Raw genomic sequence first — 15797 nt, forward strand, 5'->3', positions numbered from 1 at the left:
GAAAGGTTTTAAGTAAGGGAATAGCATGATCTGATTCAGTTTTTAGAAGATTACTTGGTCTCTGTGGAGAAGTGATTGATGGGGAAGAGGGGCTGCAGGGAGGGCAGGAGGCAGTTGGGGAAGTACAGGGAGCAAGTGGGGGTCTGCTCTAGGGTGGGAGTGGAAGGAATGGAAGTGGGTAGATTCAAGATCTGTTTTGCAGGTAGAGTCCACCAGACTTACTGAGGGTTGGATGTATGGGATGAGGGAGAGAGACAGTCAAGCATGGCTCGGACAGCTGGGCGTGGGGCCATTTACTGAGATGGGGAAGATTGGGAGAGGACAGGGTTCATTTGTTTGTTTGGCTGCTTTTTCTTGCAGGGGAGGGGGTGATGGTAGTTTGCAGAGAATAGAGCCTTCTGTTTTGGGCATGCTGTGTGTGAGATGCATGCGTGTCGAAATGGAGGTGTTAACCAGCTAGTTGGTATTATGAGCCTGGAGCTCTGGAGAGAGGTCTGGGCTAAAAGTTACAAAGTTAGGAGTCTGCATAGAAATGAAATTAAAGCCGGAAATGGATGCTGTCACCAAGGGAGATATCTGTGTAAAGCATAAAGGGAAGGGGCCCTAGCACCCAACCCTGAGGAATCCCACACAGTCCATTCCAGGGAGTCAGCAGTTAGAGGAAGCTGAGGGGTTGGTTTGGTGGGGAGCAGAGAGATGAGGCAGAAGCTGCATAGGGTTGGTGTTCAAAGGAAAGTTCTTTTTTTTTAAGATGAGAAACAAAATTCAATAGTAAAAGATCTAATCTTTTAAGCATGTGATAAAACAAAGCACATTTTTTCATAACTTGATTCTTTTTATAAAACGTTTTTGATTTGATTAAAGCAGACAAGTCCCCAGGGCCGCCCTCCCTGTGGGCCTGTGTCAGCAGCATGGCGATTAGGCTCCTGCAGTTCCTTCCCTAACGGTCCCACACATTCCCTGACGACTCTATGGACAGAGGAGGTACATGGGTGACTGTGGTTGGCATTCAGGCTTTTACCTGAGGGGTGATGGCTGTTTTTGCAAGGTTTTGGTGAGCAGCCGCCTCGAGAATGGGCGCCTGCCCTGGAAGGTAGGTCTAGAGTGTATGTTCCTATATCTGTCTGGCCTTTTAGAGGCCTTGAGGACATTATCTCAAAACCATAACACTTTTATTCTGCCTTTGAATTAGTTGAGAAGAAAACTGTACAAACCCACTCTTTTAGAAGGGGCTGGGGAATGGTTGGGGGTGGGGTGGATGGGACTGGTGGGGTGGAGGAAGGGCAGATAGATACCAGCCAAACAAAGCATCTGCTTTTATCAAAAGTGCTGTGTTTGGGCTTAGACAGCCTAAAGCCTGATGATTCACTGAGGCCAGAGCTCTGCGCCTGCCAAGAGACATACTGGCCTTGATACGGTTTTTCTTGTTCTTACTCTATTTGATTGACTGACTGCAGCCAAGTTAAGATTTCAACAGTGGCTTTTAGTTCAATGCCGTCCTAGAATTCTGCTGAGCACAGGTTAACCCATGACCGCATCAAGTTTTTATCAACCAGTACCACTTGGTATTAGTCTTGAATTCCTGTATAGACTCATCATAGTGTAATATGTAGGATATTTAAATGGTGCTGTTTTAACTTGATTAGGGAATCTGCCCGAGGAGGTGGTTTAATTGCCATTCTTTTAATATATGTCATGAACACATTAATCAGGCATTGCTGTGTTTTCAGATGAGCTAGAAAGTGACTCATAAAAGCAGGAATTGGCTGTTGAAGTGAAAGAAGCAGGCATTTTAGAAGTAACCAGGCCGTAAAATCTCTGATGCCAGGGAGGGAAATGTGTCCTCATCTACAGTCTACTCTGGGCTGTAGGAAGAAAGATTTCCAATGTTGAAGGAAATGATAAAGACGATCTCATGGCCTGAGGCTCCAAAAGGGAAACAGAGTTCAGGACAACTAAAAGCAACACTCTGACCACGGTTCGAAAGAGGACCAGGTATGTGACCATGCAGGTAGCTCGTGTGTTTAAGGATGTGTGTGAAGGACTGTCTCCAGCCTGGCCTGACTCATTTACAGGATCCCCCAATGTGGTGTGATGAGCCAGGGCCATTCTGATGAATCCATTCACAAGTACGTTGAACATCTACTGTGTGCTAGGCTTTGTGCTCAGTGCTAGAAATTCAAAGACAGGCAGGGGCTTTGTCCATCTAAGAAGTTCATAGCCTTAGAAGAAGGAGATGCCCGTCTCGAACCATCTGACTTTATCAGCACCTGTTCTCTCTATCTTGGCTGCTCACCTAACTTTCCATCCACAGTGTAGCCCCTTGCTTCACTTTTCTAGTTCCATAAGCAATTCTGCTTTTCTTGACCTCTGACCTTAACATAGTTCCAGGAATCACGTTACTTTTTCTCCTTCACCAGGTGATTGCGGGTTGTGCTTTCTAGATAACTCTTCCCTCAGGGCCTGCCTCCTCTGTGCCACCACCTCCTCTATGCTGTCCTGGCCTTGGACCCAGACCCAGGAAAAGCCGGGCCACGCAACCAAGGACCATATCAGAGGGTGGCACTGGGATGTCAAAGAAACCGTGCAGGGGGAGCAAAGGATGGTGAAAAATGCTAAGGGTGACAAAAAGAGTTTTCAGAAGTTATGGCTGGAACAATGAGACCAAAGAGCGGGGGATGTGGGAGAAACCCAACTGCTGAGCTTCTGTTCAGCTTGCATTTTTTCTGTCAAGGAGATGAATTCTCTGACTAGAAAGGGTAGGGTGAAGGTGAAGGAAGAGAATTGCCACCCTGGAGTAGATGAGGCCATGACAAGAGGCTCATGCCACCAGCTGAGGTGAAGCCCCAAGAAGACTGAAGGACTTGAGACAGAGGCCATCAAGCCAGCACTGTACCAGTGGAGGAATGTTGGCATAACCAAGTGCTACAGAAAAGATGCAGATACCTATAGTTCAATTTTCAAAAAAGGAACGAGAGAGAGAAAATTAATCTATAAAATGATAAGATTGACATCAATCTCAGGAAATATTCTAGGAAGGATTATTAGGACAGTGATTTTTGACTACTTGATAAAGGAAGCAGCAGCCATTAGTAATTGGCAGGGCTTTGCCAAAAACAGGTCATACCGGATTAACTTTCCTTCCTGGGGTTGCTTTGTTGGTAGATTAGAGCAATGTTGAGAAGATGCGTACGCAAATGTCAATCATTGATGATATCCTTGGGGTGAGAAAGATTCCAGCTGGGTGATAGTACAGGAAGCATGCTGTAGGCTGTGTCCTTAGCCCCATTCTAGCCAATTTTTAAAAACTGCTGAGACAGTAATATTGACATACAGATCACGTTGGTGGATGACATGAATCTTGGAGGAATAACTAATATGTCAAAATGACAGAAATGAGATCGAAAAAAGATCTTGGCATTTTGAAATAACAGACCAAATCTAACTGGAAAGACCACAGGGAGAGATAGACTTGCACTGGAGTCCAAAATCAAAGTAAAAGTATAGGGTTTGGCTTAATAGCCACATGTGAAAAAATACTCCAGGATCTGGATGAGTGCAGCCTCAGAATGAGTCAGCAGTGTGCTATGGTTGTCAAAGAAGCTAATGTGATTTTAGGAGCATTAATTGAAGTTTAATAATCAGACCAAGGGAAGTGGTCACCCTTGGCTGCCCAGATCACATCTGGTGAATTGTTTTTGGCTCTAGACACCGAAATGGAAGATGAATTCCCCAACTGCAGAGCAGTGAGCTTCTGTCTAGACCGCTCTTCGGCTCTAAGGCAGATCTGTTGGCTTAATCATTAAGGAATATCCCTTAGGTTCTTTGTGTTAGTGAAAAGGAACTGCTCACGTCATGTGTTAACCCTGGGAGGAAAATATAAAATAAGCACCAACCTTAGTTCTGTCAAGTACTAGTGGAGCCTCCTTTAACAAATATGGTCAATAAATACATTCTGAGATGTGGGAGAGTGACTCTCTCCTCATTTATTTTGCAAGGTAATGAAACAAAACATATTTTCTTAAGTGTACATTTAGAAGTGTTACAGTTCTCTGTTTTCAAAACTACATCCCTTTTTAAATTAGCAAAGGCTGTACACATAATATGCCCCTGCCTACAGCCAGAAGTAACTCTTTATTGGGACTTGCGTGTGATTCTCAGTATCAGTAAAGAAGTCGTCCATCTAACTACACAACAGCTGATATTTTTCCAAGAAAGGTCATTTCTCCACTCACCAGTCTAGCCCTGTTTTAAGCGTCTGTTTCTTCTCATTTTCCCATAAACGGATGGAAATGGCCCTGTGGTACACTCTCTGTCCTCTTGGTTGTCTCCCTGATTAACTTCCTCGCTGGCATTTCAAACATGTCCAGAGAGATTCATTTTCAGCAGAAGCAGCCAGCTTCTCAGTGCCACTTTGAAAACAGATGGTCTCAGGAGGGCTGGGGAGCCTGGCACTGCCGTGACAGCAGTGACGTTCCGTTGCTTAGGGAGTTCTATCTGAGGCCACCACAGTTCAGTCACAGGCCTGTGGCTAAATTTCTCCTTAATGAGGAGGCCCATCAGGCCAAGAACAACATTTCTCTCTTGTTCCCTCTGTCCAACGTTATTCCTCCCTTGGTGAACCCATGGAGTGTGGTGAGAGGGAAGGGCTGGGGTCTAGATCTTCCGCACAGTGGAGAGGACACACACACACACCCCCACACCGATACACATACACATACACATACACATTCATTCATTCAAACCAATATTTATTATGCGACTGTGCTCTGGGGATACAAAGGTAAATGAAATAAAATATGGTCCCTGTTCTCAGCTCATAGTTCAGTAAGGGAGAGAGACAGGAGTACACATATTGTATTGAATTATAATTATTTGTTATCGAAAAGTTTTATAATGCATAAAAAAGAAGCACCGAGGTGATGTTATTAATTCTGTGAGTTGGTTGGGGGCGGAGGAAAGAGTGGTCAGAGAAGGTGGGAATGCAAAGATGATGGGGACTCCAGGCTTCTTGGTTCAGATATGGTTTCTAAATAGTTTGGATTTAGTGGAGTGTAAGGAGCAAGGTGAGGAGACAAGGCTGGTGAGATAAGAACCATTGGATATCATCTAATAAAATATAAAATGAGAATGCTACACTGTCCCACATTATTAATCTTACCTAAAAGAATATGTGGTCTAGGAGAGAATGTTGTGCAGTGGATGCAAAATCTTAGTGGTCTGTTGCTATCTCTTCCTTCCCCCACCCCTCCTTCCCCACTTCTCCCCGCCAAGATTTTAAAATGTTGAGTGAGCTTCGTGCTGGAGAACAAAGGGTGACAGCAGTAGATTCCAAGGCCATACCCACGTGCAAATGGGCTGAAGCCATGATATTGCCAGTGAAGGGCAAACTTTATCCTGGTTGTTGGGTTCACTTTCCTGATTGTGTGACATGCCCTGGTGCATGGGTTGGTTAAGAATGGTAAACCAGTAGATCCCAAGACTGCAGTGTTTGTTCCTCCTTGGCCCTACTACTTCAGGTAGACAGACAGCCTACTGGTCATGCTTATGGTGTCTTTTTTGTCTTGCATTTCAGTTAAGTGCTTTAGGAATGAGTTCATTTGTGATGAACAAACACCCACAAAGCAAGGACTCCATCCCAGACGTATAAGCCATCTAGTCCCTGCCCTCAGTAAGTTTTAAATAGAAGATTTTTGCATAGTGCTTTCATATCCTGGAACCTTGCTCTGCTTCCTCGTAAGGTCTGCATAGATTCTTGATGTCTTCTGTATAGACAGTCATCATTTGTGGATCATGACAGTGTTGCTCTCCCTTTTCCAGATCTTATACCTTTTATCTTTTTTTCTTATTTAACTGTCCTGGCTGGGACCTTCAGGACAGCAGTGCGTATGTTTACCAGTTTCTTTGCCCATCATTCATTCTTAGATCTCAGGCTTTCCTTCTGGCATCCTTTTCCTTCTTCCTGAAGGGTGTTCTTTGCTTTTGTCTAAAATTGTCTTTATTCACCCTCGTTCTTGGTAGTTTTGCTGGGCAAGAAAAAAGCTCCTCACTTTCCCCTTTGGCTGATGAAAACCTGCTGTTAGTCTAATTGTCACTGCTCTGAGCACAAACTTTCTTTGCTCTGTGGCTGCTTTTATGATCTTCTCTTTGTTTTGGGTGGTCTGTAGTTTCATTACAGTGTGTCCAGGTGAGAATTTCTTTTTGTTTATACTGCTTGGGACTCATTGGGATGCCTCCATCTGAGAATTGATATCTTTCATTAATTTTGAAGATTTCCCATCATTATTTCTTTGACTATTGCTTTTTCTCTCAATTCTCTCCTTCTAGAGTTCTGGTTAAGTGTAATTAGGCCTTCTCATTCCACCTTCAACGTCTTTTTTATATTTTCCGTTGCCTTTTCTCTCTATGGTATGTTTTGTATAATCCCTTTATATATTTGTTTTAATCTAATCTGTTATTTAGCAGATTATATTTATATTTATGTTTTATATTTATTTATATCTATGTATTTTAATCAACTAGTTTTTTATTCCTAGAAATTATAGTATATTACTTTTATATCTGCCTGTTTACTCTTAGATCACTTTTTGATTCCATCTTTTTTTTTTTTTGTGAGGAAGATCAGCCCTGAGCTAACATCCATGCCAATCCTCCTCTTTTTGCTGAGGAAGACCGGCTCTGAGCTAACATCTATTGCCAATCCTCCTTTTTTTCTTTCCCCCGAAAGCCCCAGTAGATAGCTGTATGTCATAGTTGCACATCCTTCTAGTTGCTGTATGTGGGACGCTGCCTCAGCATGGCCGGAGAAGCGGTGCGTCGGTGCGTGCCCGGGATCTGAACCTGGGCCGCCAGTAGTGGAGCACGTGCACTTAACCGCTAAGCCGCTGGGCCGGCCCTCCATCTTTTTTTTTTTTAATTTATCATACATTGTTATTTATAGCCTATATCTGATATTCTAATATCTGAAGTCTTTGAGGATCTCAATCTGTTGTTATTTCTGCTGACTTTCAGTCATGGGGCTTGTTTCCCCGTATATATGGTTATTTCTGAAAGGAAATTTATATTTAACCAAATCTGTAGATATGCTGGGTGGCATTCCTCCAGAAAGGATTTACACTGCTCTCTTACTAATGGCACCACCAACCTAGACACTTTAATTTCTCAGTTTCAGATTCTCTGTCAAAGGATGTAGGATAAATTCGAATCCCAACCAACATGAAGTCTGACCTGTGGTTACAAATTCTACGGGGAGACTATTATTACTGCCATTATTTTTTTCCATCAGAATTTGTGGTGGAGACAGAAGGTTTCCTCTTTGGTTCCCTTCGCTAGAGTGTGAGTTTTGTTGTTGCAGCCCATTCTTTCTGTAGGACGGGCGTGGTCCATTCTGATGGTCAGGCTTCACGCAGGCGTCTGGGTAAGCTGCTCGCTTTTAAGCACTCAGGGTTCATCCTCCCCATTTTCCTCCTTACCTTGTTGTTGTTGTTGATGTTTTGTGTTCTTGGTTTTCTGTTTCTGTATCTGTTTTGTATTCATATCTGTGTTTCCTGAGAATGTCCCTTTCTTGTGACTTCAACAATGTATTTGCAAATATATTTGTAATTTAATTTCATTTAGTTTTCAGAATATCTGGTCTACCATATTAAGCAAATGAAAGTCTCATAGTAGAAATTTCTAGTTTTCTGAGGCCTTATTTGGATTGTATAGATGTAATATAAGGGTGGTTATTTGTGATTTATATTTTCATTTGTCCATTCTTGCCCTTGTTTATTTATTAGTTGGCTACTATATGACAAATACTGTTCTAAGGCCTTAGTATACATTGGTGAGCAAGACAGAAGTAGCCCCTGCCCTCATGGAGCCTCTGGTCCTGTGGAAAAGACATAAGCAGCGGCAGGTCTCTGAGCTGGGGGTGATGGAGAAGACCAAAGGGTTGTATCAAATCGGACACTCTTGGCTGATATCTGCACACCTATCGTGTTTTGTTATGCTTTGCTTTTCTTTCATGAGTTAACTATTTTTGCTGGTGCAAAGGGATCCCTTAAATGTTTGTTATATTTCATCATACTTTATGGGAAAGATTTATGTGTTCATAATTTGAGGGATGTGAAAGACCCTCCGGGAAGTAACTTATTTACCAGTTGAGAAGAAAGGAGAGCTTAACTGAGACATTCAGTAGCTAAATGCCAGCAATCATACATGCACTGCTAACCATGGAAAATGGGTGGTAATGAGGTGAAGTCTTATTAATGCAGATCCCAATAGTCTTAAAAGTGAGTATAAAATGGTACTTGAGGCAAAGGTGTTTGCTAGTTCATTCTTTTTTGTTTTTCAATTTTTTTTTAAATTTGTGTGTGTGTGTGTGTGAGGAAGCTCAGCCCTGAGCTAACACCCATGCTAATACTCCTCTTTTTGCTGAGGAAGACCGGCTCTGAGCTAACATCTATTGCCAGTCCTCCTCCTTTTTTTTTTCGCCAAAGCCCCAGTAGATAGTTGTATGTCATAGTTGCACATCCTTCTAGTTGCTGTATGTGGGACACGGCCTCAGCATGACCAGATAAGTAGTGCGTTGGTGCGCGCCCAGGATGCGAACCCGGGCCGCCAGTAGCGGAGCGTGCGCACTTAACTGCTAAGCCACGGAGCCGGCCCCTGCTAGTTCATTCTTAACAAATGTATTGAGTCTCTGCCATGTGCTAGGCGTCATCTACTTAGTTCCCTTAGAAAGAATTCAATGAGTCCTAGCCTCTCTCCCCCAAATCCAGTCATTTACCAAGATCTATCTATTTTCACTTCTAAAAATCTCTTAAATCTGTACACGTCCCCCATTCCCTCTATCACTCTAGGACAAGTCTCATCATCTCTCACCCAGACCCCTCCAGCATCCTCTCCTTTGGTCTTCCTGACTCCGTCTTGCCCCCCACTAATCTGTTTTCCACACTGCTGCAGGGGGATTTTTCTGAAACACAAATGTCTGGTTATTCTCCAGCTTAAGATCCTTCAACAAATCCCATTGCTTTCATGATAAGGTCTAAATGTGTTTACATGGCTTCCAAGCCCCTTATGATCTGGCTCTGCCTCTTCTTCCTCCTGATCTCCCAACCCCCCGCCACTCCTGCTGCCTCCCCCAACCCTGTCCTTCCATTTGTTGTTCTTTTATTCATTAATTCAGCAAATGGTTACTGGGCAACTGCTATGTGCAAAGCACTGGGGACACCAAGGTGAATAAAGCAGAGAAAGCCCCCCTCCTGCAGGATTATATTCCAGGGGAAAGACAGACCATGAGTGAATAAACACTTCTATAATATCAGATAATGTGGGAAAAAATAAAGCCAGATAAGGGGATAGAAGGTAGTGGTGGTGCTCATTTAGAGAGGATAGTGAGGGAAGGCCTCTCCGAGGAGGTGATGTTTGAGCAGAGACCCGAATAATGTCAGGTAGTGAGCCTTTGAGTATCTGTGGGGAGAATATTCCAGGCAAAGGAACAGTAAAGTCAAGCCATGAAGGCAGGAGCCAGCTTGGCATGTTTGAGCAACAGAAAGAAAAGTCAGTGTGGCTTGGATGGAATGAGTGGAATAGACAATGAGTGTGTTAGTGTTCTTTTGCCGAGTAACAAATTACCACAAACTTGGTGACTTAACACCAATTTATTACCTCACAGTTTCTATAGGGCAGAAGTCCCGCATAGCTCAGCTGCATTCTCTGTGCAGGGTCTCAAACTCAAGATGTCAGCAGCTGCATTCTGTTCTGAGGCATCTGCTTCCATGCTCCTTCAGGTTGTTGGAAGAATTCAGTTCCTTGCAGTTGTAGGCCTGAGTCTCCATTTCCTGCTGTCTGCTGGGGGCAGCTCCCCTCTCCTAGAGTCCACTTGAGGTTTCATGCCATGGGCCTTGTCACAGGCCCTCTCTTAACATTTTACCAGCAACAGGAGCCCTCATGTCGAATCCCCCTCACTCTTGAGTCAAGTCCATTTGGATAATTGCCATATCTTAATATGGCTGCCATATCTTAATGTTGGGACTTTAATTACATCTGCAAAATCCCTTCACAGCAGTGCCTACATTAGTGTTTGATTGACTCACCAGGGGATGGGAATCTCGGGAGGGGGCATCTTTAGAATTCTGCCTACCGTAGTGAGATTGGAGAGCTGACTAGGATCATGGAACCAGGGCCTTGAAGGCCACGGTGAGGACGTCAGGGTTTTGTTTTGATTGGATGGGAGCTGTCAGGGGATTTTGAGCAGGGTGATCTGAATAAGGATCACTCTGGCTGCTGCATGGAGATTGTGGAGCTGGGGAGGGTATTGAGGGGTCCAGGTGAGAGATGATGGTGGCCTGGTCTAGAGTGGAATTAACTCCTGAACACTTGTGGTTCCCCAAAGGTACTGTATTGTCTCATGCTCCCATGTGTTTGCACGTGCTTCTCTCGTTGTCTGGGCATTTCTCATCCCCCCATATCTCATACCCCATAGCTTCTTCACTGAGACGAGTTCCTACTGAGCTCTCAAACCTTAGCTTGGACATTGTCTGAAAGGCCCCTCCATGGTGTTTCCCTCACACTGGCACTCTCTCACTAACTTGAGTTGTGCTGGGTCTATTGATCTGTCTTCCCCACTTGCCTGCAACCTCTCTGGGAACAGGCCCTTTGTCTTTGCTTCCTGTATTTCCATTGTCTGGCCTACTGCATAGCCTACTGTAGATGCTTGATAATGTTTGTGGGATGAATGCAAGAACTATGGGAGCTGCTGGGCAAGAAGTAGACATGTCACTACTCTTGGGTTGTTCACCTTGTAGAGGGGGAGACCATATATAGTAAATACACAATACAGTGGACAGGAATGCAGACACCATGCCATGCGCACAAAGGAGGTGTGCCAACTGTGCAAATGACGCGTGTGTGTGGAGTTTAAGGGGAGCTTTTGTCCTACTCAGTGTAGAATAGTTGGATCTAGTTTCTCACATCCCTCCATTGCATGAGATGATCATCTTCTTACAAATGATTCCTCTTTATGTTATATCCAAAAGGACATTTGTTTGACAACACTGTTAGCCATTAACTTATTCTATAATACTTAAAGAAGTAAACATTCATTCGTCTAAAACATTCTATAATTTAAGACAGACATAGGGTACTTCCTTCCCCATCGGTGTTCCAACCACTCAGAAAGGATCTATTAGTGAAATTTTGCTTGTGTATTCAAAATGGAGAACCTCTTAAGTCAAAGTAGCAAACACTTATAGATCAAGTGTCCTTTTAAGAGGGAGGAAATTATTAACCTGATTACTGATGAGAAACAAACTAAAATAGTAAATATTTCATTTCCGTGACTCCCAACTAGACATCCCTCAGTATGAACTTAAGAAACTGGGACACTGGAAAGAATGATTTAACTGGAGTAAACACAGTGATGTTATTTAAAACTTAATAAACTTAAGAACAGAATAACAAGCGAGTCCAGTTTCATCCTGCTGCTTTCTTGCGGTCTGTGGACTGTCCGCTGCAGGGCAGGATGCCTGGCCGAGGGGCCATGGGTGCCTGCCAGACTCTCCAGTTGTAAAGAGAGACGCATAGAACATCACGGATTCACAGGGGTGGGGATTCATAATTGGCAGAAGCAAAAAAAGAATTATTTTTAAAAAGCTTTTCATTTATATCACCAAGTTCTTGTTTGTTTTCTAGTGGTCTCTGTTGGAGAATATAAACCTGTGCTTTAAGAAGTGTTTGCTGCACAGTCTTGTGTGAATAATTGGATATTCTATTTCAAATTAGAGGCTAGGGCGCCATGGCCAACTGCTATGTTTTTCAGCTCATATCTTCTTTCTGGTTAGCAAGGAGCGGGTGGCTGGCTGAGAAAGGAGATACAGCACTTCTGCATTTAAATATAATTTTAGTTTGGTTCAAGGCAATGATTTTTAAAGCTTTTGGATTTGTAGCACACTCACTTGGTTTTATTATACTCTCCTTATATTTTCTCTCTTGCCTCACTAAAAAGGATGAGGAGAAGAATATGAGGGTCCACTAGGCACCCCCTGGAGCACAGAACTATAACTTTACAACACTTGGATGCCCTCTGCTCTCTAACAGACTGAACAAGGCTCCCTTAGCAGAGTTCAATGGCAGGGGCGGGGTCAAGAGGGGACTTCAGCTTTGCCCCTAACCAGCGCCTCCTGGTTTCCTTCTCTTCTACCAAGAGAAGTGTGTGTGGTGGAGGATCAAACAGGAACACGGGAGTTCATCTAAGGGTGGGGGGAGCATTTGGGAGAACACCCCAGGCTCCTAGGTGCCAGGTCTCTGGGCGGGAGAGCAGGAGGTGGGGAGTGCACAGGCCACCCCTCCTTGAGGTGATCCCATCCCTGAGTGGGGACCCTGCCAGCTGCAGCCAGTGCTACCTCAGGAACCATCCAGGCACAGCACCTGTCCTGGTCCATGTTGGTTGTCCCACCGCCTTCCCAAGAGAGTTTGAGAGGTTAGCCTGAGAGGACTAGCTCAGTGAGTTCCCAGGTGCATCTCTAGAGAAAGGGGAAGAGAAACGTTTCAGCTTTCAAAGGTGAAAGGAAAAGGATTTTAGCTAAATCTGGTGAGAAGAGCAGATCCTGGACAAAATTCTAAAAAGAATTTGCTAAAAGAATGACATTTGAGCACCTAAAAAAAGAGAGTTAAAATTGCAAGTTATGACTATATAGTCTTGGTATTTGTCAGATATTTTCCCTAAAATGAATGAAATGAAATTTGAGGAAAATATTTGACAGTGTCAGCTGCCAATGAAAAAATTCAAGCTTTTAAGTGAAAATTAGAATTCTGGAAAACTTGTATCCTCCACCATGAGCTTGACATTTCCCAAGACTTAATAACTTCTGATGAGATCAATGATGATATTAACAAATGTGTCTCTTTTTTTAGATTATAATGAAGTGGGTCAAAACTTGGAAGATCTGCATAACTCAGTGAAGCAGTATTTTCTAGAATAGTGGCTACAGAATCACACATGGATAAAAGGTCCATTCAAAGTACAAGATAGATGCAAAAGAGTAAGAGATATAGTTTCAGATTCCACATTACGACTAACCTTTAAGAAACTATCATTTGTCGAGTTTTGGTATGGTATCAAAGAAGAATATCCATAATTATTTGAAAAGTCTATTAAAATACCCCTCCCTTCCAGTTACATATCTGTGTGAGGATGGATTTTCTACATCTATTTCAACCAAAACATATCACAACATATTGAATGCAGAAGTAGATATGAGAATTCAGCTGTCTTCTACTAAGCCAGACATTAAAAAGATTTGCAAAAATGTAAGACAATGCCACTCTTCTCATTATTAAATTTCTGTTATGAAAAACATCTATTTTTTATAAAAGTTATTTATGTAAACATATGGGTTTATTTCTAAAATATTAATTAATGAATAAAAATTTTGAAAATTTCTCAGTTTTATTTTATCAATAATCAGTAGATATAATGCACATGAACAAAACCTCTTCAGGGTCCTCAATAATTTAGTGTAAAGAGATCCTGAGACCAAAAACATTTAAGAACCATTGATTTAAACAGCACACACCTATACTGTTTGTCCATGCGTTGATATGTATGTATGAATGTATATAATGTACATTTTTAAATGTACATAAAAATAGAAATTTGAAGAAAATGAGAGACAGCATTTCGGTGATTATCTTTCTGCACTTACTCCCAGGGCCAGAAGACAACTGGGCCAGATGATTAGCATAAGACTGGATGCCTGTAAGCCTAAAATGTTAATTTTGTAGAAAACCGGGGGTTTGAGAACTTAAAAGGGAGCACAGGGAAAGTGCTGCTGACGAAGTTTTTAGTCACTAGCCGGGTGGTTCCACGGATGCAAAGCCTGATGACATCAACATGACGTCCAGAGTTTGCGGCAGGAAAGGTGGTGACTCGGCAGAGCAGACAGACTTGGCTGCTTTGGGAAAAGATGCCTGATAAACGCCCACCAGCTTGAAGGCAGCAAGTATGCCTGGTTTTAAGGCTTTGAAAGAGTGCTTATACCCCGCCGTGATGGGAATGCACCCAGGGACTGCGAGCTTAAGTTCTTCTCAGATCCTTTGGCCCTACAAAGCGACTCATTTCAGAACCTAATCTGTTTGCACAGAGAGGAGCTTCTCGACGCTAGCCTGTCTCTGCGCATGCGCCTTTTGCAGCCCTAAATGGACAGACCAGTGCAAGAATGACTTTGGGGGTTGGATCCATCCCACCACAAGCTGGTCGTGTCCCAGAGCTGTGGGGTCGGACTCCTTGTGTTCGGGCATCCCGTTCCGGGGAGTAGTGCTACAGTCTCCCGGGGAGGGTCTCTCTGTAACCAGGGAAACGTGTAGGCCCGCGGGTTGGGGGGTTGAGCTCATCCTTTCGGAGATGACTTGTCGGTGGGGATCCCTGCCTTCTGATGGACACGTTCTTTCTGTAAATATACTAAGACCCCCACACCCCACCCCTTGAGAAGACTCGTGTTACAGGCTTCATAGCCGTTCTGCCCTTTAAAAAGTGATCTCATCTCTGCGGGGGATGTGTTGATTTTTTGAAGCTTAAGTCTCTGAAGGCAGCTGTCTTTTCACATCCTCTCTCCAGGGGGGCACTCGCTGTAACTCAGCAAGCACTGAAAACATCAACTCTCATGTCTCCCCCTCCTCTCCTCTGCCTTGGTCAGATCCTCTTCCACTTTCTATAATGTCAGCCTCCTCAGTGTCACTTGCTGCTGTATACTTTTAATTGTCTAGTTAATCCCAACGTATTATTTTGATAGACATGGGCAGACAGATTGGGAGAGAAAAAACACTGGGCACCAAAGGAAATTAGGATGAATTGCTCAGCCTGACACCAGTGGGTGGGTAATCGAGCCAGCGATAAAACAGTGGAAGATGGGGCCGGCTCAGTGGCACAAGTGGTTAAGTGCGCGCGCTCTGCGGCGGCGGCCCGAGGTTTGCCGGTTCGGATCCCGGGCGCGGGCCGATGCACCACTTGTCAAGCCATGCTGTGGCGGCGTCCCATGTAAAGTGGAGGAAGATGGGCACAGATGTTAGCCCAGGGCCAGTCTTCCTCAGCAAAAAAAGAGAAGGATTGGCAGATGTTAGCACAGGGCTGATCTTCCTCACACACAAAAAAGTGGAAGATGCAGTTGAGAAGCAGAGCTGGGTACAAGACTGTTCTCTCACTCCCCCGGGTGCTGGGTGACCTTGGGCAGCCACTCTGCCCTCCTGAGCCTCCATTTTCTGTCAAAGTGGGCATGACACAGCTTCCTGGTCCAAAGTGCTGCACGTTGGGACATCCAGTCCTATCTTACTCCCACTTCTCTCCAAGTCTGCTTCAGACTTTTAGGCTAATTTCAAGTGAATCTAGAATTAACACATAAATAGTCTAATATTTGGAGCCAGAATTTGACAGGAAAGCATGTGGAGCTTCTAGGTCCTAACCTCAACCCTCCTCAACACACACCATGAAAGGAATCTGTGTCTGTTCTAATTTCCTAATCTGTCTGCTGTGAGTATTGTCTGGGAGGTGGGCCCATCTTGATAATTTGAATGAAAAGGGTGAAATAACATTAGATACATTTTACTCAATGTAAGCATGCATTGTTCCCAGTTCTCATGTTTATATTTTCTCTTTTCAGGGATCAGCATCTTCTGGACCCAACTCTGGAATATGTGAAGGTAGGAAACCAGGATTTAACATGTAATGGGAACTCGGTGTAATAGAGTTCCCATTTCTAACACAATGTTGCCAGATAATGCTGCAGTCTGGCTTGTGTAGGAACTGGGTTAGATTGAAA

The 15797-nt window shown here is 43.7% G+C and overlaps 1 protein-coding gene across 4 annotated transcripts in view; it reads left to right on the plus strand.

Moving 5' to 3' along the window:
• Positions 1–15797, plus strand: part of BCAR3 (BCAR3 adaptor protein, NSP family member) — a 130540-nt gene that overhangs the window by 36486 nt on the left and 78257 nt on the right. For 3 of the 4 annotated variants that reach the window (XM_087447139.1, XM_087447166.1, XM_087447130.1), the window contains exon 3: positions 15639–15678. In XM_087447139.1, the coding sequence (XP_087303265.1) occupies positions 15639–15678 (40 nt within the window). Of the gene's footprint in view, positions 1–15638; positions 15679–15797 lie in introns of those variants that run through there. The other variant, XM_004420823.3, reaches the window with a different exon arrangement.

The sequence above is a fragment of the Ceratotherium simum genome, chromosome 2, assembly GCF_057802395.1.
Source record: "Ceratotherium simum simum isolate JZ-2026a chromosome 2, ASM5780239v1, whole genome shotgun sequence".
NCBI classification, from domain to species: Eukaryota; Metazoa; Chordata; class Mammalia; order Perissodactyla; family Rhinocerotidae; genus Ceratotherium; species Ceratotherium simum.